A 27,329-nucleotide genomic window follows, 5' to 3' on the forward strand; every position below is an offset into this window, starting at 1 on the left:
GCTACCATAACCTCTTTCGAACTGTGTTTTGCGCGACCAAGTCGTACGCATGGTATTTGTTATCATCGGTTGCGTACGGCAACATTCCACAATACAAATCAGATGCTCCGTTTCCATGTTGACCGTCGTAGTTAATGTCAACAAATACGTAAGTAATCGTCTTAACCCTTTCCCCATATCCCGACAGTAAGAAAAAACTCACCTCAGTACATGTTTCGAAACAGTTCACATTCCTGCCACTACCGGCGTTACCGTACGTATCGGTAAGTACTCTTCTGAATGAACGCCGTACTTGCTAGGCAACTTTTCTGGCACATAAGTAATACACCTCTGCGGAAGTGTAGGAAGATTGAATTCTCTAGGCTCATCGACTAGCCACGTGACGGCATACAGCGAGCCATGACACAGTTTGAAATGAACACCCAGTACTTCTTTCGTCTGTCTCTTTCCTTTCCGCTGTAAAGCGCTCGGGCTCTCCTGAGCTCTAAAGCGCGCCCATGCGCCTATGGGCATCAATTGACATGATTGCTATATGCAGTTCAGAGATGCAAGCTTGAGTATTACGCAGAATGACGATAATTTGAGCTTCTATATGATACCATGTTCTATATTATTAGCTTTGGAGTTAAAAATGATGTTTAATTATTTCTCTCCTAGTGCCGAGGTCAAGAAAGCATGAAATTGTACTCCATGCCCCCAAGCGTCTTTATGGATTATATAGATTATATAGGAGGGAACACCTTTTTACCTAAAATCAGCAGAAAAAGAAAATTCAGTTCTCTGTTCCTTTTTTTTTTTTTTTTTTTTTTTTTAATAAATGGGTTGTAAATGAGGTAGTGGCAACACTGGCGGAAATGGGTCATGCGCATTCGCATGCGATACGAGGCAACTGGATGTATTTAATGATAAAACCGGTTGCTATGAAAATTGATGTTATTGTGCGTGGGTAAATGTAGAGCACTATTTTTAACTGCTCTAAAGCATGTTTACTAAACTTCAGCAGTGGATAAAAATCGAGGTAGCCCGTTGTAGAAATGCACGCCAATATCATCAAGAGTTACTTGAAGCTTGTGGCAACGATGCACTACCGTAGCCCGTTGTAGAAATGCACGCCAATATCATCAAGAGTTACTTGAAGCTTGTGGCAACGATGCACTACCGTACCGGACAGTTGCAAGATGGGTCCCTGCATTTCGTACGGATCGGAATGAGACGGCACATGTGGCTCGCACAGGTCCAGTGTTGCAAGGTTTTTACGAAAGAAAATCCTTCAGATGGGTTTAAAAATCCCTCAAATTTAGAAAAAATCCCTCTTGGGGTGGTATGGTCTAAACTCCAAAATACACATTTTAAAAACGAATTAAAATAATGAATTATAACAAGACAATGTTACTAATATATATCACAGTGCAACAGAGTACTCACCCTCAGATCGGCATATTATTGATGATCCTGTTCACATTCTTCTTCTCCCTCTTCTTCTGCAACCAGCAGCCCAGCTATTTTGTTGTCTCTTGAATCCTTGTTGTAGGCTACATACCTATTTTCATTGAACAGTTTCAACATTTTGTCGGTGATTGGATAGTTGTAACACTTTTTGTTCATGTTGCAAGTTTCACCCGCACTAGAGACGACACTGTTTGCTGATAGTTTATTTCTTTTCTTCGTTTTTATATCACTAACCATTGAAAATATGCGCTCTACAGCTGAATTAGAATGGGGCAAAGAAAGGTAAATTTTGGCTAGTGTTCCTCAACTTTTTAACAAAAATTCAGAATTGAAATTGTGACATTCTTCTATTCGCTTCCAAACTTCTAGTACAGGAAAATTTAGATAACCAGTTTTCTCTTCAGAAGATGGCCTTGACTACACCAGAATAAATAAATAAATAAATAAATAAATAAATAAATAAATAAATAAATAAATAAATAAATAAATAATTAGGTAAAAGACTCCATTAATTTAATACTGATTCTTGGTTTACTTTTGACTTATATTTATCAACTAGTGAAGTAAGTGTGTTGATAGACCTTTCAACAATCTCACTGACACCTAATGCAATTTTTGGATAGAAAAGTCAAATCACTTATAACATCTTGTTGAAGAGGAAGTCTTTTCAAGGACTCATTGAAATCTACTTAATATAACTCCAAACATCGTAATCTGAACTTTTACTTTGCCATCTTTTTACTTTCTTGTAAAACACTGGTAATTCTGGGGATATTTTTCAACTGTAATGCATTTTTTATGCGAGGACGTCGAGCTGTGTTTTTCTAATTCACTCTTTCCGGCCGATAGTTCCTCTTTGCAACACAAACATTTTACTTTATAGGGATCATTAGATTTAGCCAACTAACCTTTAAAATGAGGTTCCTCCAACCATGACTCATCGAATGATTGTTTCCGCCAAGATTTCTCACGTTTAGATAACTCTTTCCTGATTTCACGTTTTTTTTCAGCGTGTACCGTCCTCCTTGAGGATCACTCACTGTACGAGGGGAATCCAGGAAATAACGACCGTTCGCGCATACCCACCGCGCAGCTGACTCCCCTTCCTTGTTTGAAGGTCAACTGGCTTCCTTAACATGTGTTCTCATAATGTTGTGAGTACTGGTTGCAACAAGTCGCCATTGTGCATTTTCTGTTACTTCAAAATGAACGACGTGATTGATAATCCCGCCGACTGTGAGGTGAGGAGTGTGATTCGATTTTTGAATGTCCGACATTTGAAACCTACAGAAATTTACCGGCAATTGAAAGAAGTGTATGGTGATACTGTAATGAATGAAAGAAATGTGAGAAAATGGTGCGAAATGTTCAACAATGGACGAACAAATGTCCACGATGAAACTCAACCCGGACGCCCATCACTCATCACAGAAGACCTGAAGACTAAAGTGAACGACAGAATCTTGCAAGACAGGCGCACATCACTCGACGAATTGCATATTGCCTTTCCTGACATTTCTCGTTCTTTGCTTGGTGAAATTGTGTCGCAACATCTTGGCTACCACAAAATCTGTGCACGATGGGTTCCACGGCAACTGAGTGACCAACACAAAACTCAGAGAATGGCCTCAGCATTGACATTCTTGATGCGATATCACACAGATGGAGACGCCTTTCTTGATCAAATTGTGACTGGTGATGAGACCTGGGTGTCTCACAACACCCCAGAGACCAAGCGCCAATCACGTCAGTGGCATCATCCCTCATCACCCAAGAAACCGAGAAAATTCAAACAGACTCTCTCAACACAAAAAGTCATGGCTACTGTCTTTTGGGATCGCAAAGGTGTTCTTTTGCTGGATTTCATGCCGAAAGGCACTACGATCAATGCAAATCGTTATTGTGAGACTTTACGAAAACTACGGCGAGCCATCCAAAACAAGAGGCGAGGAATGCTTTCGAGAGGAGTTGTGCTTCTTCACGACAACGCCCGCCCGCACACTGCTGCTTCAACTCGAGAATTGCTGGATCAATTCGGTTGGGAAATCTTTGATCATCCGCCCTATAGTCCAGACCTTGCTCCTAGCGATTTTCACCTTTTCACTAAGCTGAAAGACTTTCTGGGTGGTACGCGTTTTGTAAGTGATGAAGAGTTGAAGAAGACAGTGAACACCTGGCTTAATGAACTGGCGGCAGAGGAGTATAAAACGGGAATTCTAAAGCTAGTGAACAGATACGACAAATGTTTAAATGTAGGTGGTGATTATGTAGAGAAGTAAAGGAAGCTTCAGTTATGTAACAGACTTTGTTTTTTCAAATAAATATATATTTTTTAATTATTACAACAAAACGGACGTTATTTCCTGGATCCCCCTCGTACCAATAAAATAAACACTCTTAAAAATATCAGTAATTTAAAAATAAGAAAATAAATGGACACTTAAAAATATCATCTTAAAACTATGGTCATAATGTACAATATGTACATTTATCCCGGCTGTTAACACAAGAACTGAAACTACAGTATATTCCTAACGTACTCATGTTCACAACAATGTACTGTCTACTGAAGTACTGAATCGATTTGAATACAAAGCGGGAAGACGTAGACGACAATGGTAAATGGCAGCCGACAAGCAGTAAAATTAAATCTCATTGGTCGTTTCTATATGAATCACTCAACTCTTTGAATTAAAATTATATGTTATAACAACCCATTATTGACAAACCAAATATTAAGCATGTAAGAGAGTTTTCAGTGTTAAACCACTTTTATGTGCTTTTAATAAAAATTAAGAAACTTATTTCATATCTGAGAAATAAAAATATTTTGAAAAATATAAAAAAAAAAAATAGAAAATTTGGAAAGGTGTGAAAATCCCTACATTTTGTGTAATTCTGTCAAAAAATCCCTCAATCCCTTTTCGACCAAAAAATCCCTACACCGTGGGATAAATCCCTCAACCTGGCAACACTGCACAGGTCGTCCGTTCATTTGTGACGAACAAGTAGAGTTAGTGCGAGATCTCCTTGCTGGTGAGTATCATTGGACTGTACGAGAATTATTCATCGAGGTTGGACTCGGTGTCATCAAACTGTGAGGCACATCCTGAAGAAAAACCTTCACATGAGAAAAACTGGAGCACGCTGGGTTCCTCATAAACTGACAGAAGCACAGAAGTGGCACCGATACGCTATAGCTCAACCCACCAGTGTCTACAATGATATTATACTTCCCTTAAATCCATTTTAATATTATCCTCCCATCCACGTCTCGGCCTTCCCAAAGGTCTTTTACCCCCTCCGGCCTATGCATTTCTGTATTCGTCCATACGTGATACATGCTCTCCCATCTCAAACGTCTGGATTTAATGTTTCTATTATTATTATTATTATTATTATTATTATTATTATTATTATTATTATTATTATTAATATAATTACTATTATCGTATTATTATTATTATTATTATTACTATTATTACTATTAATATTACTATTATTATTATCCTTCACTTTGGAGAGCAGCACCAATAATTCCTGTCTTCAAGAATGGAAAAAAGAAATGATGTTAAAATTATAGACCTATGTCTGTTTTAAATAATTTCTCTAAAATGTTTGAAATCATAATTCACAAAAACAAAATTCTTAATTATCAAAATTTGTCTATATAAACCTTTTGATTACCCAACAAAATTAATTTTTCAGGAATTTGGCGTATCAAATCTAGAACAAATTTATAAACAAAAATTGCTGATTTACTTCCATAAAAACCACAATAAATTTAAATTTGATCCTCATGAATACCAGACGAGACAAAACTACAGTTTCTTTCTAAATACTCCCAAATGCCACACAACTGCTGGATTAAAACACAGCAGAAATTTTGGACCCAAAATATATAATACATTAATTAGAGCTTACCCTGAGCTAAGTACACTTAACACACATAGATTTAAGAAACAAATCAGATTAATTATTTAATTGTTTAAGCTAATTGAGTTAAAAATTGATACTCTAATATTTATGTACTTTTGTATTTTCTATTTGTATATAGACCCTATTATTACATGCTGTATGTATTTTACCATTTATTAATGTCATCGTGCTCAATGAACTCTCGTAATTTTGTGATATATTTTGTATAACTGATCTGAACTGCGCCCGAGCACGAGCTTCTGCTCTTTCGGGCTGCAATGCCTAATGTAGCTCAAGTGTATAGTATTAATAAATATTATTTTTATTATTATTATTATTATTATTATTATTATTATTATTATTATTATTATTATTATGTTAACACAAAATTGTCGACCTGGTTGGCAAGTTGGTATAGTGCTGGCCTTCTATGCCCAAGGTTGCGGGTTCGGTCCCGGGCCAGGTCGATGGCATTTAAGTGTGCTTAAATGTGACAGGCTCATGTCAGTAGATTTACTGGCATGTAAAAGAACTGCGGGACAAAATTCCGGCACATCCGGCGACGCTGATATAACCTCTGCAGTTGCGAGCGTCGCTAAATAAAACATAAAAAAAACTAATTCAGTTCAGCATGGCTTTACTAAATCTAAATATACTACTACAAATTTAGTATCTTATTTTAATCTGATGATTGTACCACTAGTTGAATCTGAGGATCATATTGATTCAGTTATCAAAGCGTTTGAATTAGTCCCACATAATATTTTGTGTAAATTAGGAAATTTAGGTATTTTTATAATAATAATAATAATAATAATAATAATAATAATAGTAATAATAATAATACTATATTGCTAGAACAAAGATACATATTGATTTTTTTAAATATAAGAACTCTCTAGCACCCCCAGAAAGAGTAAGTTGCATACTCGTGCTCAGGGACCATTCCACATACGTTAATAGAAGTATAAACTGTGTAAGGTGGATTGAAAATTATTTAACTGACAGACGATCGTGTGATCGACTGGCTGATATTCTCTCTGCTCAATTTAACATTTTATGTGGGGTCCCCACAGGGATCTAAATTGGGACCACTCTTATTTCTGTTGTTTATTGATGATATCAAAAGTTCGGCTGATTGTCAATTTTTTCAAGATGATATCAACTTAACTTTAACTTTCCTATCCTCTTTATTATTATGGTATATATAATTAGATATTAATTTCTTTAAGATTTTACTGTAAATAATGATTTGTCTATTTATGTATTAATATTATGTATATTTTGTCAAAGTTTGTATTTATTCTGTAAATTAGTAAATATAACAGAGAATTAAAAAATGTTAAAATGGTCTGTTGACAGTGGGATGAAAATCAATGAAACCAAAACAGTTGTCATCTCATTTACACGTAAAACTGCTTCTTTAAAATTTAACTATTTTCTAAACAATGTAATTTATAAAGAGAAAAGATTGTATTAGAGACCTTGGCGTTTTACTTGACTCTAAATTATATTTCCATAACAATGTCGATTACATTCCTCCAGAATGCTAGGATTAATAAGGTCAATAACTTATTCGTTTTCTACACCAGAGTCCCTGTTAATACTATGATATACTTTAGTGAGATCGAAACTTGAATATGCATCTGTAGTTTCGAATTCTCTAACAACTGATTCGGCAAAATTAGGAAATATTGAATGGGAATTTATATCCTTATGTACATGAAGATTTTTACCTACATCCTCTGATTTCAACTATGAGGTATTTAGTGAATACTTTAAATGTCTAAACCTTTATGCTTGACTATACAAACTTGATTAGCCTACATATTCTTTTATAAGATCATCAAGGGTGATATTACCTGTGAATCTATAAGTCATGTCAGCTTTCGTATTCCTACTAAAAATTTAGAGTTCACAAAATTTTCTACGCTAGAAATTCTAAATCTCTTTCTCCGGTGTCTAGATTCATAAAAATACCAATATGCATGGTTGTGATTTCAATCTATTTAATGTATAATAGCGACTAATTGGTAAATGATTTAATTGCATTATACAGGGTGATTCAAAAGTCGCGCGACATAGGACATCTCCGTTATTATTGTAAGTACAAAAAATAGTTTAAAATAAATGTTTTAGATATTGATACATGTAGTTCATGTGCAAAATTTAAAGAAAATCGTAACAGCCATTTTTGAGAAAATTGCAAGAAACATGTTCGCGTTTCAAGTAAAGTATCAGTTTGGTTAGGGAAAATGCATCCAAAACTTAGGTGCCACATCTCTGGAGGATACGAAACTTAAATTATAAATGTGGTTTGGGTCGCGCGCCGTAATTAATAAATTGTGTTTTTTATGTTGACAGGTGAGTAATGGCAAATTGAAACATTTTAGCACTTGAACTTTCACGACTTGTGAAATTGTTCCACAGGCACACGAATGGAGTAAGTGTTCATATTGGTAGCCATTTTGTTGACGGCACATCCATATACGGTTGAGGTAACTGCTTCGCATATTACATAACACTGCAGGTGTTATTTGTGCACATTCTCTCTTGATACTGTCCTGCAGTTCATCCAGTTTTCGGGGCCTGTTGCTGTAAACTATAGACTTGAGATGTCCCCAGAGAAAAAAGTCAAGTGGCTTAAATCTGGCGACTTTGCCGGCTATTCCACTGGATCTTTGCGACCGATCCAACGCCCAGAGATAACTCCATACAGCAATTCGCGGAATGTTAATCTGAAATGCGGTGGTATTCCATCCTGCTGAAAGAAAAAGCCACGTCTACTTTCTAGAGGCAGATCATCCAAGTAGGGCAGCAGCGTAGTCTCGAGATGCTATCTGTACAGTGGAGCAGTGAGCTTGTTGTTCAGAAACACGGGGCCGATGACAAATCCCCGTGTATGCCACACCACACATTTAATCTTAGGTCAAACTGATTATGAGCCTCTACAACTATGTGGGGGTTCTCGGTTGCCCAGTACACAGCGTTATGTCGATTCACTGTTCCGTTCAAATGGAAACGGGCCTCATCGCTCCAACAAATATCAGCTTTAAGGTTTGGCTGGTGCGTTCATCGTTCAAGAAACCACTCACAGAACTGCACCCGCATATCTGTGTCATCCCCATGCAATTCCTGCACAAAGTGCATACGATAGGAATGGAAATGATTGACGGATAGTATCCTGCACACGGACGCTTGACTGGTGCCACATTCTTGCGCCACTTCCCTGGTTGACCGTGATGGACTGACTACCAGCTTAGCTAGTACACTATCTGCGTTAGCATCCCCTGTTGCTGTACGAGGCCATCATGAACGTTTTTTGTCGTGGATACTGCCTGCTGTCTTGAACCATTACATTAAACGACCAATGCTTCCGTGATGTGGGGTAGGTTGATCTGGATGCCGTTTGTGATATTCTTCTGCTGCTTCCCGTAGACTCAGGCCTCCCGAATGGATGAGAACCATTTCCACCCTCTCAGGAATTGTGTACATTGTCTGTTGCTACCCGGTTCACTGGTGAAACTAGCACTTACTCACCTGTCTACACAAAAAACACAATTTATTAATTACGGCGCGCGACCCAAACCACATTTATAATTTAAGTTTCGTAAGCTCCAGAGATGTGACACCTAAGTTTTGGATGCGTTTTCCCTAACCAAACTGGTACTTTACTTGAAACGCGAACATGTTTCTTGCAATTTTCTCAAAAATGGCTGTTGCGATTTTTTTTTAAATTTTGTACATGAACTACACGTACCAATATCTAAAACATTTATTTGTAACTATTTTTTGTACTTACACTGATAACGGAGATGTCCTATGTCGCGCGACTTTTGAATCACCCTGTATAATCTGTAAATTTTTGCATTTTATGTTTGTTTATGATTCTTTTTTAATTTAACACTGATCATTTTAATCTTTATTAATACTATATCTGTATTTAAGATTTAACATTCTAATAACATTAATTTATATTATTTGTTTTTATTGTACTAATGTACTGGTCTATAATTGGCCAACGGCTGTTCACCAGCAAACAAATATCAATAAATAAATAAATAATTATTATTATTACTATTAATATTACTATTACTAATATTACTATTAATATTACTACTATCACTTATTATTGCTGTTAATATTACTACTATAACATTATTATTATTATTGTTATTATTATCATCATCACCATTATTCTTAGGCTCTGTAGACCTGTTCCGACCCCATCCAGCAGTCTTCTAAAAGGTCTTCCTGGTCGACGATGTCCTCTAGGTTTATACTGCATCATAATTTTTGGGATTCTTGAATTTTCCATTCTTTTTATATGATCTAGCCAATTTAATTTGTATCTGTTGATTTTTTCTTCTACTGACTCTACTTCTAATTGTTCTAAAATTTCTTCATTCCTTTTTCGGTCTAAAAGAGTATATCCTGCTGTCGTCCTGAAAAAATTTCATTTCCGTTGCTTTGATTCTTTTCATGTCTTTTTTTCTTTAATGTCCAAATATCGCTTCCGTATGAAAGGGTGGATAATACTGGAGTATTATATATTTTTATTCTTGTAGATTTTTATACTAATTTAGCTTTTAATGTATTGTTTATTATTCCTAGAATTTGTGTAAATTTGGTAATTTTCTTGTTCACATCTTTTTCATTTTGATAAGATATTTCACAACCCAGATAGTTGAAATTTTGCACTTGTTCGAGGCATTGGTTATTGTGTATTATCTTACTTCTGACTGGGTCTTGTCCTAAAAATGCCATTACTTTTGATTTTTGTGCTGAAATTTCCATCTCAAAATCTTTCAATATTTTATTTAATGCATATAATCCTCTTTGTAAATTATCCTCTGAATTGGAAATTATGACTTGATCATCGGCATAGAGTAAGGTATTTAATGTTAGAGCACTGGTGATTTTGATTCCTGATGTGTAGATTTGGTTCCATTTTAAAATAATTTCATTTATATAAATATTAAATAAAGTTGGTGATAGTGGACAACCTTGTCGAACTGCAATTATTATTATTATTATTATTATTATTATTATTATTATTATTATTATTATTATTATTATTATTATTGTAGAGGAATATGGGAAATAGAGTCTGAATATAAATCTTCAGAAAACATATTACATGACAGTTTATTTGTTGCAGATTCAAAGGATTTGATTGTTGGAAAATTAAACATAAATTATAGTAATGTATACACATCTTTAGGAGTCAAAATAACTAAAAATGGAAACCATGAAGTGATATACGTAATATAATATAATATAATATAATATAATATAATATAATGTAATGTAATGTAATGTAATGTAATGTAATGTAATGTAATATAGTATAGTATAGTATAGTATCGTATCGCATCGTATAGTATAGTATAGTATAGTATAGTATAGTATAGTATAGTATAGTATAGTACAGTACAGTACAGTACAATACAATACAATACAATACAATACAATACAATACAATACAATACAATACAATACAATATAATATAATATAATATAATATAATATAATATAATATAATATAATATAATATGCATTTCTTAAAAGCACAATATCATTCAGCTCAAAACCATGGCATTTGAAGTCAAGGACAGTAGCAAAAGCACATTCTTCTAATAAAAAGATGGATTTCTGACTGAGATCTGCAAGAGGTCAAGGAAGGACAGAATTAGAAATAATGCTATAAGAGAAAGGATGAAAGTGCAAGGATCGCTTGCTGATTATATCAATGCAAAACAATTATTAATACGATTGTTTATTCAAATGAAGAGGATGACAGAAGATAGATTGCTGAAGAAGGCGTGTGAATGTATTCCAAAGGAAAAAAAGGAAGAAGGAAAGACTAAAATTGATATCGACAGAAGGAATAATTAGAACATTGGGAGAAAGGGGACTGGAAGATGGAGCATGAGAGAATGAAGAAAAATGGGGAAAGACTATAGAATCCTGAAAGAGAAAGGAAATTCGAAGATGGGACATAGGAGAATAAAGAAGAATGGATAAAGGCTATAGAATGGAAAAATAAAGAAGAATGAGAAAGGCTATGGAATCCTGAAAGAGAAAGGGGATTGGAAGATGGGGCATGGGAGAATAAAGAAGAATGGAGAAAGGGTAAAGAATCCTGAAAACGGGTACAAGAAGTTGTCTTAAAACATTGTGAAACCTAGTACGTAATTAATAAGGTTCGGATACAGTAGCTGTATCAGGATAGGCAGCCTTGGTCCTTGCGTTATGTTTACAAACATTAATTAGTTGTCGCGTGTCCCCCAGCCGACAGGAGTGACGACGTATATTTAGTTCCTATCGGCTGTACTGCCCGTGCCTCACTTCCTGAACTGTTTCTTTGCGGGGCGAGACGCAGAGGGGGAAAGTGGGCGGTCCTGGGTACCACATGTGCCTACTACCCTACGTTCAACACATCGGCCTTCTCAGGATTGCTTTCGTCAGCTATGGAGCAAGATCAGCCATGGACAAGCGAATGTATAGGCTGTCCCCTCACGAAACAAATTCTGTCCTTCTCATCAATTCATGTAACTAAACACTAATACCAGTGGTAGACTACAGTCTCTACTTGAGATTATCGACCTAATCGCGATTACGGTTATCACGTGTACACATCCGTAAACTCTTTCCTCTATGGCAGTGTTTCTCAAACTTTTTTTCACCGCGAAACCCCTTTTAATCTAAAGTGTAACTGCGAAATCCTTGTAATATTTTATTAGTATTTAATAGTTAACAGATAAGTGAAAGCTAGTATCTCAACAATTGTTCAGTGGGACGAATGTATTTGCTTTTTAAGCCTGCAATCTGGCTTTATCGCGGAAAGTTGTAGTCTCATTTCTACTGTACTTCTGCATTTTGTCTTTTTGGTATTTTGTTTTAGTCAAGAGGGCTTAGATCTAAGCCCTCTTGGTTTTAATGAACACATATGCAGAGAATCCAGTGATGAAAGTGATAAGTATTATGGGTATTTTCCGTTTTAGATGTTCATCAAACATATTGTCATTAGGCATGTTATTGGAATATTATTATTATTATTATTATTATTATTATTATTATTATTATTATTATTATTATCATCATTATCATTATCGGTGGTTTCATGATATGGATTCATATTTTCGTAATATTTATATATTTTTACCACTAACGGTAAGTATAAAATAGCCACCGGAGCAGCTCAGTTGGCTAAGGCGCTTGCCTATCGATCCAGAGTTGCGCTTGGGCACGGGTTCGATTCCCGCTAGGCTGATTACCTGGTTGGATTTTTTCCCGAGGTTTTCCCCAACCGTAAGGCGAATGTCATGTAATGTTTGGCGAATCCCTGACCTGATCTCGTCAAATACCATTTCGCTATCATCAATCTCATTGATGCATAATAACGTAGTAGTTGATACAATGTTGTTAAGTAACCAAGTAAAAAAACGTATGGAATAAAATTTAAAATCATATAGGGATCACGGAACCCCGGAACTTACTTTGAGAAATGCTGCTCTATGGTAATTCAGCAGTTCTCCGGACTGAACGAAGAGTGGCCTAGTGTGTACATACATTTTCGGAAATCGCCATCAGACATAATAGCGATAGTGGTAACCACGATTAGAGTATCCAGTATTATAAACAGTAAAAACCCCTGCATTGGCATAGGATAATGTTTTCAGCACATGTAATATGCTGCCGTGCCGCACGCTGCAGCTGCCGTGACGGTCCGAGCAGACCTAAGAGGCGTGGTTATAAGCACTAGGGAGCTCTCGGTTCAGGACGTGAGACACGGGCAGTACTGTCCATTCACTGATGTTTAGTTAGCGACAATGAACCTCCGAGCTCCTTAAAAGCCATTTGTAAGTAAGTAAATGGGTATTGACACTTACGTATCAGCAGCCATATAGAGATTTTTGGTGCATAAAATTGTATTTTTATATTCCTGAAATTATATATTTAGATACCTGTGATTGTATTTTAGTGCCCATTTTAATATTTTTAAGGGCCTAAAAATCCGAGGTGATTGGCTGCCGGATATTAGAGCGACGGGACTATAATTTGCCATCATGGGATACAAGAACTTCAGGGGAAGAGGGAACGCCCCGATCGTGGCAAGTCATTGATTTATCCGCTGTCTTGAACTTCTCTGCAATCGAGAGATTGAAATTTGCCACGCACTTCTGTCCGGATGACGTCTGTTAAGTTCGTCAGCCACTGCTCTCTGTGGCCAATCCTCACGCCCGTACCGTAAAAGATCTCAGTACGTTTGCCCTGCGCCAACATGACTCCGCTGCAAATAAATAGATGAGTGAATGGATGGATGAATGTATGAATTTATACGTAAATAAACAAAGAAAGAAACAAATAAATTTTAAGTCTCCCTTCCGATCTACATGTCTACCTACCTACCTACCGACCGATTCAAATTGTTTCGTCATATATGAACACACATTTTCCGTCGAAAAACATAAGAATTCCATAATTCAAATTTTCATCTCAGAAGTTCCTAATACAGGGACATCATTTTATTTTTACTTGCATTTTTATTGTACCTGCATTTCTGAATGTACTTCACTCCCGCCCCTTCACTAATGTCCTTGCTCCCGTCAGACACACAAACTTACGGCCGCTGTTGCATTCGAAGTCTTCAAGCAGTGAAGTAAACACTGCAGTGTATAGTGTGTTTCATAAATATGGTTGCGTTTTCTATAGAAGAAAGAACCTATATTAATAATATCGTACTAAAAAATTATATTCAAGAAACGATAAATTCAATTTTAGGGAATATGCTTCAAAATGTTTTTAATAATATGCGTAAAGAATTGAAGCCTGCATTGTAATGAACGGCAACCATTTTCAGCAACTTGTTTAAAAATTCAGATTAGCTTATTTTGAGTTGAGGTGGCTAGAAGCAAAGGAATGCTAGTGACATTTATAATAACATGAATTTAGTAGCAAAGGGTTATTTTAATCTCATCACACATTAAAATTTAAAGAAAAGATTTCACCGATTTTACGAAAGCTTAAATATTTAAACCCCATTTTCTCAAAAGTAACTTAAGTGCACTCACAGCCCTTTACTTATGAGCCCCTCAATTTAAATGCACTCTCTATATTGTATGTTAACAACAATAATTAATTATGCTAAATAAAGTAGACATTACATAATGAACATAGCCGCCTGAAAAGTTGAGTTTTTGAAGAAAAAAATGTTACTACTCTACTGTATTTTGATAAATTCCATAAAAGTGATGATCAAACTGAAAATCGTAATATCGTATTTCCCTACAACATAAATGGATACACTACTTTTCTCTCCTCCTCGACCTAGTAAAATGATTTGTTTACATATTGCACTAGCAACATCAAACTCCTGTAATGGAAGGGGGCAACAGTGTTTCCGAGTATAGCCAGGTTAATGTTAAAAATGTTGGTAAAAATAAACTGATGTCCCTGTATCTTAGGAGAGTAGAGTCGCTATTTTCAACCTGCGAGCAGCATGAAAAAGTTGCGAACAGCTCGTTTGGTAGCCGCTACTTCCCGAGTTGGATTCTTGTTCACTCGTCTTTAACTGATGCAGGCGGCTACGCACATTAGAAATTTTTGTGCGTATTTATGTAATATATATATATGTATGAAAGTGAAATAGTTTTTGCAGATTTCCAGAGCGAATAGGTCATGTTGTATGTAACAAAAAAACTACAATATGATATTGGTGGAAAGTTCATAGTTTTTTTTTTTTCAGAAAAAAAAAAGTTTTTTTTTCTCTCTCAAATGTTTAACAATCTCTCATTCGGTAATTATTGCGGGTAAGATTTTTGTCCGTCTCGATAGGAAATCTAATAAAGAACAATTTATCGCTCTGGCGTATTTCAGTAGCGTGCACGGTTTTCGTGTAAATTTAATTTCAAAAACCACTAAATTCAAGCCATAGCACGAAGCGAGCGAGTGGCAACGTCTTGGCAAAGAGCAACTTACGTACGGAGACTCACAGAGTTCGTTGACCTCTTACATCTGTATCACGAATAAAGTGTATTAGCGACGATGTTACCGGACTGCTGAAACTTCAAACTTAATTTTCTAATTAACCGTGCATTTAATCACAAAACATAATATAGGTTTTCTATTCATTTACGTGTACCCTATCGTCCCTTTCAATCTTCAAGATTATTTCACTTCCACCCTTTATATGTCTGTGTGTGTGTGTAAGGGATTTTAATTTTACAGAGGTGGAATAATTATTTTGCACTTCATTTGCTATGAAAGAAAACATACTTCACTCAAGGGTCTTCATTTCAGGATTTAAATACTTTATCTTTGCTTGACATAATATTTCAATGATCATAATCCATTCTGTAACAGCCTAAAGAGTGTGTTTTTAAGATTGAGCCGTTTTAATGAGTTCAGTGTTTTAGAACAAATTAAATATTTATTTCTTCCTTTTTTATATTTAAATATAAACATTGTTACCAGATACATGACTTAAGGGATCTATAATATATGCCTACATACATAATATTACCATTAAATAGTAACTGTGATTGGAGTTGGTAATATTACCTTTATTTATTTTGTGTGTTACAGACAAAAATTAACGTCTCCAAAATGGAATCGGTTCAAAGGAATTCGACTGAGATGGAAGGACAAAATTCGACTGAACAACGTCATCTGGCGGTGCTGGCACATGCAATGTAAGTACAACGCTGTTATCTAACAGTTTCCATGACAACTCAGTTGCCTATCCGTGTTCATACGAGTAGAACATAATGTACAGTGCTATCGAAAACTTTTTCCTTACATTTTAATTGTACCTTGTTTTTTTGACTATACCATGCAGGCTTTACTTAATCGTACGAGTAAGTTTTAGTTGCCATGGTAATATTTTACACTGCATAGGTACAATCAGGACATAGTTAAAAAGGCAAAGAAAAAGTTTTTGTTGTCACTTTATATGTAACTAGTCTGTTGGCCCATAGCATGCAGGTACAATGTAAAAATAATTCGTCTCGATGATGACTTCAGTCAAACCGTGTGTCGGCATACATAGAGCCTTCAAATAGATGTTCATTCGTGAGTGTGCTGTTGAGAGTGGCGGCTGGAAGTACGCTGTTTGCCAACAGTCATATTCATAGCCACTTAAGTCAAGCGCATTTACATGGTCATATAGAACAACAGATACTGGAGTGCAGAAAAGCCTGATCTTGCACACAAAATGCTATTAAGAATTGGTGTATGGTGCGCAGTTAATAGTTACAGTATTATAGAGCCTATATATTCTTTAAAATACCATGAATATACAGAGATACAGGGATAACATAATCACAAAATTTCTATAAGAAAACTGTGACATTGATTGTACAGACACAGAAAAAAAATTCAGGTGGCTCAAATTTTGTTTCTGGGTCTGTACAAATGCATTTTTTTTTCAACAAGACTCCGCTACTGCGGATACAGCTAATATCTCGTTAGCATTAATTGCGGAATTTTTTGAAGATAGGGTCATCAGTAAGAGAATATGTCCAGCGCGATCCCCAGATCTTACCGTAAAACTCTATTTTTGTGATCACATGCTTTGGCACAGAATTATCCAACAGGTTTCGTCTATTTATTGGGGAACTTAAAAATAAATAAAATAAAGTATATTGGAATAACCCGCATACGTTGAATGAACTGAAAGACAACATAAGAAAGAAATTGCAGCAATTTCAGAAGAGGAGCTAATGCGTGTTATTGCAATTTTCGTGTGAGATATGTATGGTGATACCCAACTTCTTCTGTGACAAAGGTATATGGTTATTGTAAATGTAATTTGCATGAGCAGTCTATGCGCCTGACTTAAGGGTTTATCAATATCAATATGAGACTCTGCCGGCAAATAGAGTGCTGCCAACCGCCACGTGCGGCCGCACATTTACAGATGAACGTCTACTTGAAGACTTTGTAGAATGCAAGTACAACGTAGACATGTAGGCCTAAGTAACTTTTTTCGATGACTTCGATAAGACTCTAATCTTACCTATGTTGCAAAAGAGTGTGAATAGAACGTAGATATGTAACTATTTTCGATGACGACAAATAGCCTATGTACTGTACAGCGAAGAGATGGAACTATAGTTTGACAACTATAAAACACGCCAACTTCTGGAATCTCTCTCTTTCTTTCTTCTCTCTCCCTCGCTCCTCGTCATTCAGTCACCAATCACCACGTAAATATCTGAGAGGGTGTGTGTGGGTATCGCGACCAATAGAAGAGCCACTCTCCAGTATTACCACAATAACGGATTCTTCATTTTTGCCTCGACTGTCGGCTAGGAAGGTTCCATTATGCTAGCATTGCAGGCAACTAGTCAACCTTTTAATGCTTTTGTTAGCAGGTTTGGCAAACTGTGAGTGGACCTGCAAGTACATAGTGCATAGTGTTCTCTCCCTTCCCCCCGTGCTTTCTTACTTGCTCCTCCCCAAGACAGCCAGCGCTCACGTAGTAACTCTGTCAGGGTTTCAGTTCTATTTGTCAATCTATAACTCATTTCGATGACATCTGTGTTGGCACTTAGGATGTAAGTACAGTACAACGTAGAATAATAGATCTTTTCGATGACGATTTTGTTCAAACCTTCTGTTGAAAAGCAGTGTAAACAACGTGAAGGTGAATTTGTTGGGATAATGACTTCATTAAAATCCTGTACTGGTATATATTGTAAATACAACCTATAACACGATTTTTTGTGTATCTATTTATTGAGCTCTGAAGCGTATTTCACTTTTGGATAGCATGAATGTTTCTGGTGATATCAAGGATGTTGGACAATAACAAAATCACCCTAGTTCTGAATTGTAATATTCAAGGCGGAATCGTAAAAATGAGTTCACTAGAATGATTGATTTTCAACTGAAAGAGCGTAGTTTATCTCATGCAGAGGCAATTAAATCTTTCTCTTCACCATACATTCCATTGAAGGTATGGGCCTTTTCCCTCTCTGTTGGAAATTTGAATACATACTCATCATTCTTCTAGGCCAGTGACGTCAAAGCAAGCGCATTTTTCTGACCTTGACGTCGTGCGCGGGCAGCAAGCGCAAAGTATGGAAAGAGAAAGGGTTGTGTATATGAATAAGCAACCTGTTGGATTAAGAAAACAGTGGTGCACAAACTTCAGACGGAACGTGAAATTTTATGTCGTTATTTTTATATGGCTTCTTTCTGTTTAATATTATCTATATTGTCTGTGAAACAAAAGCACTAACACTGATTTCTTAATATTGGACTTGTGTGTTAAATCTTAGTAACATAATAGAGAGTTAAGAAGGAATATTCACTTAAATTCCATAGTAGTATAATATTATACTGTATTAAGTGGATGAAACACATCATTCGTAAAGAAAGTAATATTCCAAAGAAAGAGATTGAGTATGACATGATAAGTTGGAATTTATATTGATGGTATCTTTAGCCCTACAAAAGTAATCAATAAACTAATCAAAACAGTGTTACAGTACAAAGCAAAGTTTATCTGTTTTAAGTGTAACTAATATTACATAACAAAACTCTTATCGCATTATGCTTTTAAGGTGATATTTGTGAGCAACTTCCTATCATCAGAATATTAAATTATTTTCTCGAAATCTGCTGAAGCTCTATAGAGCTGACATTTTTACAACACATGGGCACGTATCTTTTGCTTGTGATGTAACAGTAGTTGCTTTGTTAATTTATTTCCTTACAAACAATTTCCATGCGAATATTTTCAAAATTTTCCATACACTATCTTCAGTAATACTTATATACGGTATATTAGATTTACGAAAACATTCTGTAAGGCTACTAAATAAATAGGCCTATACCTGAAAATTTCACTTTTCTATATGAAAAGTTGAGAAAATATTCCTTTTGAATAAAAAAATCAAACTTGTGAAAAATGAGCATTAAAATTAAAACTTACATTCTTATAATGCATTTATACTTCTCAGGCAAATCTAAAAATTAACATGGATACAGTTTTAATAAGTTATCTTCCTTTTATCTATTGAATCGGTGCTGGCCATCCCTGAATATAGCTCGACCAAGCGGCATATACCACCTCTTTCGTCTGTCTCTTTCCTTTCCGCTGTAAAGCGCGCTTGCTCCTGTGGGCATCAATTGACATGCCTGTTCTAGGCGATACAACTTCGAGATCTGAAATTATGAATTGACTTCGTTTGTCAAGTATCTGGATAATTGTGACTTTCATCTAATATACCGAATATTGAAGGAACTTTGCGTCATAATGTTGAAAGCGTCATCTTCACAGACTCATCAAGTACAGCTGTAGTTAAGTGTGATGCGGTTTCAGTGCACACCGCAGAGCCGACAACAACTGACCTTATAATCTGGAATCGACGTTTTTATTATTATTATTATTATTATTATTATTATTATTATTATTATTATTATTATTATTATTATTTCTAGATACAGAAGTATTTTTGACTCACAAGAACGTTTGTCAACCTGTTGGAGCATAGGCCTGTATGATGACGCACTCTTCGTAGATGTTCATCACCTATAAACCGAGATATTTTTTAGCATACTCTGTAACTATTGGCAGAAAGAGTTGAGAATTCCTCAAGTATTTAAATGGTAACATTAGAGATGTCCACGAGCAGACCGCGGACTTGAAGCCGACTACATGTACCATGTAACGCAGTAAGCCAGTGAAGCTTGCCTACGATCCTCGCGGTCTCTTCGTTCATAGTTCTACTTCGATACCCGTGACGGGCAGCCCGCGGAGCTCACGAAACCTGCCTGCGGTTCGAACTCCAGGCAGTGAACTCCGAGCAGGTCTCGAAAGATCTACGTGGTACAGTCATTAAGTTCTAATACTGAGCGCATAGTGGCATTGTGGTGCACTATAGCGCATAGGTGGCGCCATGGTATGATACCTTGTCAGTTAGTCTCTCGACCCAACAAGAGACAGTTGATTGCATGCACTGTAAGCAGAACTACGGTCTTTGTTGTGACGGTGATTTGAATGCGCGCGTCGGAACTCGAGTATGTTGCAGTTTGAGCAACGGGCTAACGTCACGTTCTGTCAGAAATTAGGCGAAACTGCTATAACCGATCATAACTGGAGACGAAACATGGTGTTTCCTTTACGATCCGCAACTGAAGCGACAATCCGCCACCTGGAAAACGCCATTATTTCCACGACAGAAAAATCCCCAACAAGACAGGTCAAAAGGCAAGGTGATGCTTTAACAGTTTTTTTTATTCAAATGGAATTGTTCACATAGAATTCATCCCACAAGGTGCAACTGTAGACAAGATCCTCTACAAAGAGATTCTTGGCCGTTTAAGCAGTTCAATTCGTCGTAAGCGTCCTGAGCTTTGGCATAGGAAGAATTGGCTGTTGCTACACGACAACGCCCCTGCACATCGCTCCATCCTTTTCCAAGAGGAACTTGCAAGGCAACAGGTCGCTGTTTTGCCACACCCTCCGTACTCACCTGATCTCGCACCATGCGATTTTTTTTCTCTTTCCCCTCATGAAATCAATCCTACGAGGGCGTAATGTTTATGCGGCCGAAAAGGTCATGTCTGCCACAAGAGAAGCCGTACGGCATCTTCCTGCCAACATCTTTCAGCGGTGCTTCCAGCAGCTACACCAACGTTGGCAGACGTGCATAGCGGCCAACGGCGACTATATTGAGGGAGGATGTCGATCTGTTTAAGTGTACGCCGTATCACGCGGCATCTTCTGAGACATCCAGATTCTTGTGGGTGCCTACCCTTCAGGCGTCAGTGTCAGAACTTAATGACTGTACCACGTATTATTATGTCAAAAGATTTGCTTGTATGACATTAACCATTATTTCTCCAAATAATGCTTGACAACACAATATATTGCTTTCCTTTATGCATAACATAAATTTATAAAAATTATCTTGTTACTTAATTTAAATTGTATTAAAAAAATTAAAATGCAATCATTTTGATCCACAGAGCACTCATTTGATGCAATGACAATTCCTTTAACATGTTTTTAATTGTTATTACATGCAACCATAGTTTAATGAAGATTGACATATCATTTAGTTTTAATGTGTATACTTTGTATTACTTGCTGTATGTTTCCATTGAATTATGGTAATAATTTAATTTTAACCCTTGTTTTCTACGTAAATGGCGCTTGGCCCACCATGGTTCTGAACCCTACAAATAACTTAAATAGTAATACAGCATATATAGTAATAAGTAATTATATTTCTTTCTTTCGAAAATATAAGAATTCACTATCTCCTATGTACCATTGCCATGGAATGAATAAATGTGTTTTTTTTCTTCCTACTCAAAAATTTTATATTTTGCACATAGGAGTTATTGCAGGAACAACAACGCTATAATCTGAGGCGGCGCGGCGGTGAAAATGTGTTGTATTGTTATTTTAAAAGTCTTGTATATTCTTAAATATCAGTCCTATCAAAATTTTGCATAGAATAAAACTTATCGGAAATCGTTTTTAAAGAAACTTTTGTTATGTAACATTTTTCACAAAAAAAAAAAAAACAATAATAAGACAGTGAAATATCTCGATTTATTTAATTCAGGCCCCTTTAAATAAAGTATTTTGAATGCCATATAGCCTATAATCTAAGTTACAACGAACTTACGACAGTGATCTTCAACTAATTAATTAGTATCTACTTATTTATTCAGTCATTTCTTGTCGTTGTTGTAAGACTCCCTTCAACTTAAACATATGTATATTATTTATACTTCCAACTGCCTATTGCACAATATGCTCTGTCTCTGGGGCAGCCTGTTAATACAGGGAGCTGTTATCGTTTAGATAAATAAATAAATATTTCAATTTTCATCGAAATCCGTTCAGCCATTATTGTGTGAAAAGGTAACAAACATCCAGACAGACAGACAGACAGACATATAAACAAAAAAAAAAGCCTTTTTCGGTCTCAGGATGAATAACTATACATGTTAACACCAATTATTTTTGGAAAAGTGAAAATTACCACAAGAATTTCGGTTACAGATTTATTATTAGTATAGATTATATTATATTATATTATATTATATTATATTATATTATATTATATTATATTATATTATATTATATTATATTATATTATATTATATTATATTATATTATATTATATTATATGTTTCAGACCACCCGTATCAGCTTTTTTTTTAACTATATTATAGTGGTTGTTCATAAAACAATTTTGATAACCAAAACCTATGTAAAGAATCGATTGGTGGCAGTACCATTTCCCGTAACAAACCGGTAGTAGGTGTATCTGTGGTCAACATAGAAATTTCAAATGAGAAAATGGGTCATTAAAGGTGTGATTGGAAACTACTTTTAAAAAGGAACAACTTTTACTGAAACTTTTTTTCTAACTTTTATTGTTTACTCACAAAACAACAAAATTGGTATTTTCTGAGAAATGTATGTTGTTTATGTACGTACATTCGTCATAGTAAGTGTTCAAAATGTCCGTCACCCTGTGCTAAACAATGTTCTGATCTCCTCCTAACATCCGTGATTGCACGGAAAACTTAAGCACAGGTGAGACACACATGGTGTGGCTTATCTAATTCTTTGTTTCATGTGTTCTCTAGTTGTTGGACGCACCTGGTAGATCAAGTCTTTAATTCTCCCCCACAAGAAGGATTGCCCGTGACTTAGGATTGGATCATAATAGAGTGTTTAGAATTCTCAAAGACACCAAATTTCATTCATTTCATTCATACCATATTTATCTCCATCAGGAACTTGGGAGATATAATTTCCAGACTCGTGCTGATTTCTGCAACTGGTTTCCAAACACGGACCGTGATTTCGAGCTCAGAATTCTGTGGATTGATGAGGCAACTTTGAAAAGTAATAATAATAACAACAAGGAGCATCCTAAATTAAAAGAAAGTACGATCACTTAAAATAGCATTTAAAGTAAATCTAATTTGTATCTTAACCCTAAGTTCGAACTAAAACCCACGCGTATGATATGTTCATACCTGCACAAGTATCTTTCAGCACTACACTTATTTCGCTGTCAGCTCACTCACTGCACTGGAACTAGGACACATTTCACTCATTTTATCCTGATTTCACTAACACTTAAAAAACATTTCACTGTTCAAATACTTTGCACTGCCACTATAAACTATAAAACTTCACTGACACAACACACTTCACACACACAACACACTTCTTCACTGATACAACACTTCAAGTAACAAAATATCAATTACACCCTTTAAATAGTGTGCATAATATACTACCGTCTATCAGTAAAGTCCTTAAACCTATTTTTAAATACATTTTTGGTTATTGGTAAAGCCTTTAGTAAGTCTGCAGGTAAAGCATTCCAGTCCCTGATAGTACGATTGAGGAAAGAAAACTTTCCAGTGTCCGTCCTCTGTCTTCTTCCTCTCAGTTTATATGAGTGGCCGTTCCTTGAAGAGTAATTTGGCGGCTGCAACCAATTTTTTTATTTCTCTCCAGGCAGGCTCACCTCTGTATGTTTTGAACATTGCGCATATTCGAATTCGCTTTCTCCTGTCCGTGAGTGTGTCTCATTTTAATGGTGAATTATTACAACGCTTGAGAGCCCGTTTTTAATTTTTTCCATTGTATTAATACGTTCTAAACTGTAATGATCCCAACATGCAGCACCATATTCCATTACTGGACGAACTAGTGACATATATAATCAGAGAAAACTTACCCCTGGAGAAAGTCGTGGCTGCCCAAGAAAGCTTTTCCATTACAGCAAGTATGAGGTCGAAACAAAGACAGTCCAGAGAATTAGAGCTTGTATACGGAACAAATATGCTACCTGTAACTACTGTATAAAGTTTCATAGAAATCTGCTAGATATAAAAGTTAGTAATTTGTCTAAATGCATCCCCCTATAAGGGGCAGTTCCCCTTTTACCAACGTAATCAGAGATTGTATACAAAACTAACATGCTACCTGTAACTACTGTATAAAATTTAAGAAAAATCTGCTAAGTAGGTGAAAAGTTATTAGTTTGTCCCGCTAAATTTGCATTTTGGACCACTGTGAGGCGTAACAAAGTTCATTCGCTGCATCTGATGTAGTATAATGTTGAAACATATACAAAATTTTAATCTTTTCTCGTAGGTTTTGATGAGAGTGGCGACATAAGTGATACATCACAGTTAATTATTGTTGTATATTAGAGGAATGGACGACGACTTTGTCGTAATGGAAGAATTCTTAGATCTGATATCATTAAAAGATATAACAGAACAGGATATTTTTGCCTCCATAGAAGAAACCATAAATTCAAAAGAACTATCATGAGAAAATTTGTTGTCAGTGCTCCTGCACGAGTTTGGGAATTTAAGGGATTTGTTGGCAGATGGAAAACTAAATTTAAGTCCATGGACATTGCCATGTTCACAACAATCCACTACCTTAATCTTAGCATGCAGGCTTTCACGGCCGGTGTCTAGTTGAAACAGAGCTTCCGGGCTAAGATGCCGTGGTCTACTGGTGCTGACGTTACCAGACGTTTCGTCTACTTCTACGGCAGACATCTTCAGTGGTTAGGTATCCTCGGTCGAAGTCTTCTGCTCGGGATACCTGTAGCAACTGATACCTGTAGCTACAGGTATCCCGAGCAGAAGACTTCGACCGAGGATACCTAACCACTGAAGATGTCTGCCGTAGAAGTAGACGAAACGTCTGGTAACGTCAGCACCAGTAGACCACGGCATCTTAGCCCGGAAGCTCTGTTTCAACTAATCCACTACCTTATTCACAGGGAAGCATTGTGCACAAAAAAAAGTGTAATGGAAATTGTTATAAAAACAATTTCATAAGGACAAACGCGTCCTTAGCATTACATGATACGGATATTCCGTATTGCTATGAAGTTCTCTGATTGAGCCTCAGCAGAATGCTGTCAAGGTTTTTCGAACTACAATACAATGAGCCAAGTGAATAAAAAGTAAGCTTTAGCTGTTAGAATTAAGTATTAGCAAAAGCAATTGCTATCTAGCATTCAGTACTAGCATTAGCATTAGCTTAACATTGTGTGAATAATCTTTTGCTAATGCTAGGTAGAAAGTGCTGGAAAATCTTAGCTTTTGCTGGCTAGACACGTGTATTTACAGTGTGGCATGTATTGACGACAATACCATTATCGATTGTTGAAATTACTTTAATTAACATCTGTTTTCTTTATTTTGACTCCGTGTTGGGTTAATTCAGATGTTTTCTTTAACATTTATTTAGTTCGACTCTGGGTAGTTCAGGTGTGTAGTTTTAGAAATGTCTTCTTCGGAAAGTGAGTATCCTGATGATTGTGGAAGCGATTCCCGAGCAAGGCTTGTGACTATTTTGAGCAAGCATCCTATGATTTTCAATAAATTACAGATTCCTATGATCAAAGGTAAAAAAAAAAAAAGCTTGGGGAGAGATCGTGAATGAATATCAGCAAGAACTTGGGAAGTCTACTTCAGAGAAGCAATTAAAGAAGAAAGTCCAGAATATGAAAGCAGAGGTAAAAAAGAAAACGGACAAAACAGCGACAGGTAACAAGAAAATAGTCCTAAAGCCATGGGAAAAAGAGCTTCTACATTTACTGACTTCAGTTCAAAATCCTGTCTTCAGTAAAATTCCAGATGAGTCAAAATAATTTTATTTACTTATTTAAACAAGTATGAGACATTAAAAATATGAAAGTTTACATTACTATTTTTTTTTAATTTAGGAGTCCTAACTGTTGGTAATTGTTCTGAGGCACATCAAGTTACTTCAGAATTTTCCCCTCCATCGCCACCTAAAAAAAAAAAAAGTCCAAGTTCTTTCTCACGAAAACAGAGGAAACGAAGAATTCGACGAGTGAATTACAAAGACTTCTTTTATTGGAACAATTATAGCTGACAAAAATTCAAAAAGAAAAAGAGATGTTAATATTAGAGGGACTGAAAAACGATAAGCTAAGTAACAGTGAGAGTAATGACTTAACTTACACAGTTTTGTGAATGGTCACAGAATGAAAACATCTCTTGCATTTAAATTAATAATAATTGTAAAAACAATGTAATTTTCATAAGTTTGACCACCTCTGGATTCATTCGTCGCACCAAGAAAATAATTAGCAATCCATTCCACATTCTCCTCATTAAACCTGTAGAAATCACAGTAGTCTTCTTCCCTGGTCCTTACTCGTTTCCTGTAGAACTTGGGAGACCTCAACTGCATAAATCCCGCCATTTCAAATGAAAGTTTAGAAAAAGACTGAAACCTTTAAGTCTGGGTTGACCCACACTTAAAATTTTTTAAGCAATTGCTAATAAAATCAAGACAATGCTTGGTTTTATTCACACTTTTTCTAGTATATGCTGGAAAATTTATCTTTTACTAGTACCGCTAGATCTTTCTATTTAGCAAAAGCTTTATCTTAGATGTTATTCACTAATATTACTAGCTTTTGCCTAAAATGTACTAGTAAAAGCATTTGCTAGACTTTATTCACTTGACCCAATGTCTCATTTCTGGGGGGGGGGGGGGACGTATATAATATAATACTCGGAAGATCCGAAAAGGATAGCAGACCTTGTTTTCCTAGCTGATCTTGTTGAGCACTTGAATAATTTGAATCTAAATCTTCAAGGTATTATCGCCGCGCTCTCATGGTTAACATGTCGGCATCATACAATAACGTGCGGTGTGCTTTTAAAACATAATTTTGCCGACCGATTGTTGCTCTGTAGGTTTCACTCTAAGCGTCACGTTGTCACGTCTACTTCCTCGATAACAATAAGCACTATAGAGATGGGTAAAAAATAACACAACAGTTATTTTGGAACTGTTCCGGTCTCGGAACTGTTGCAAAAATGAACAGTAGGTCGGAACCTCCTGTTCCGAAATAACAGTGTTCCGACTCCGAGCTGCTCACTTGCCCAGCTGTTGCGGGCTC

General features: G+C 36.0%; 1 protein-coding gene across 5 annotated transcripts in view; it reads left to right on the forward strand.

The window, feature by feature from the left end:
- Positions 1-27,329, forward strand: part of Mondo (MLX interacting protein mondo) — a 654,540-nt gene that overhangs the window by 391,887 nt on the left and 235,324 nt on the right. For all 5 annotated transcript variants that reach the window (XM_069848437.1, XM_069848441.1, XM_069848440.1 and 2 more), the window contains exon 2: positions 15,958-16,064. In XM_069848437.1, coding sequence (XP_069704538.1) covers positions 15,958-16,064 — 107 coding nt within the window. The remainder of the gene's footprint in view (positions 1-15,957; positions 16,065-27,329) is intronic.

This window comes from Periplaneta americana, chromosome 15 (genome assembly GCF_040183065.1).
Source record: "Periplaneta americana isolate PAMFEO1 chromosome 15, P.americana_PAMFEO1_priV1, whole genome shotgun sequence".
NCBI lineage: Eukaryota > Metazoa > Arthropoda > Insecta > Blattodea > Blattidae > Periplaneta > Periplaneta americana.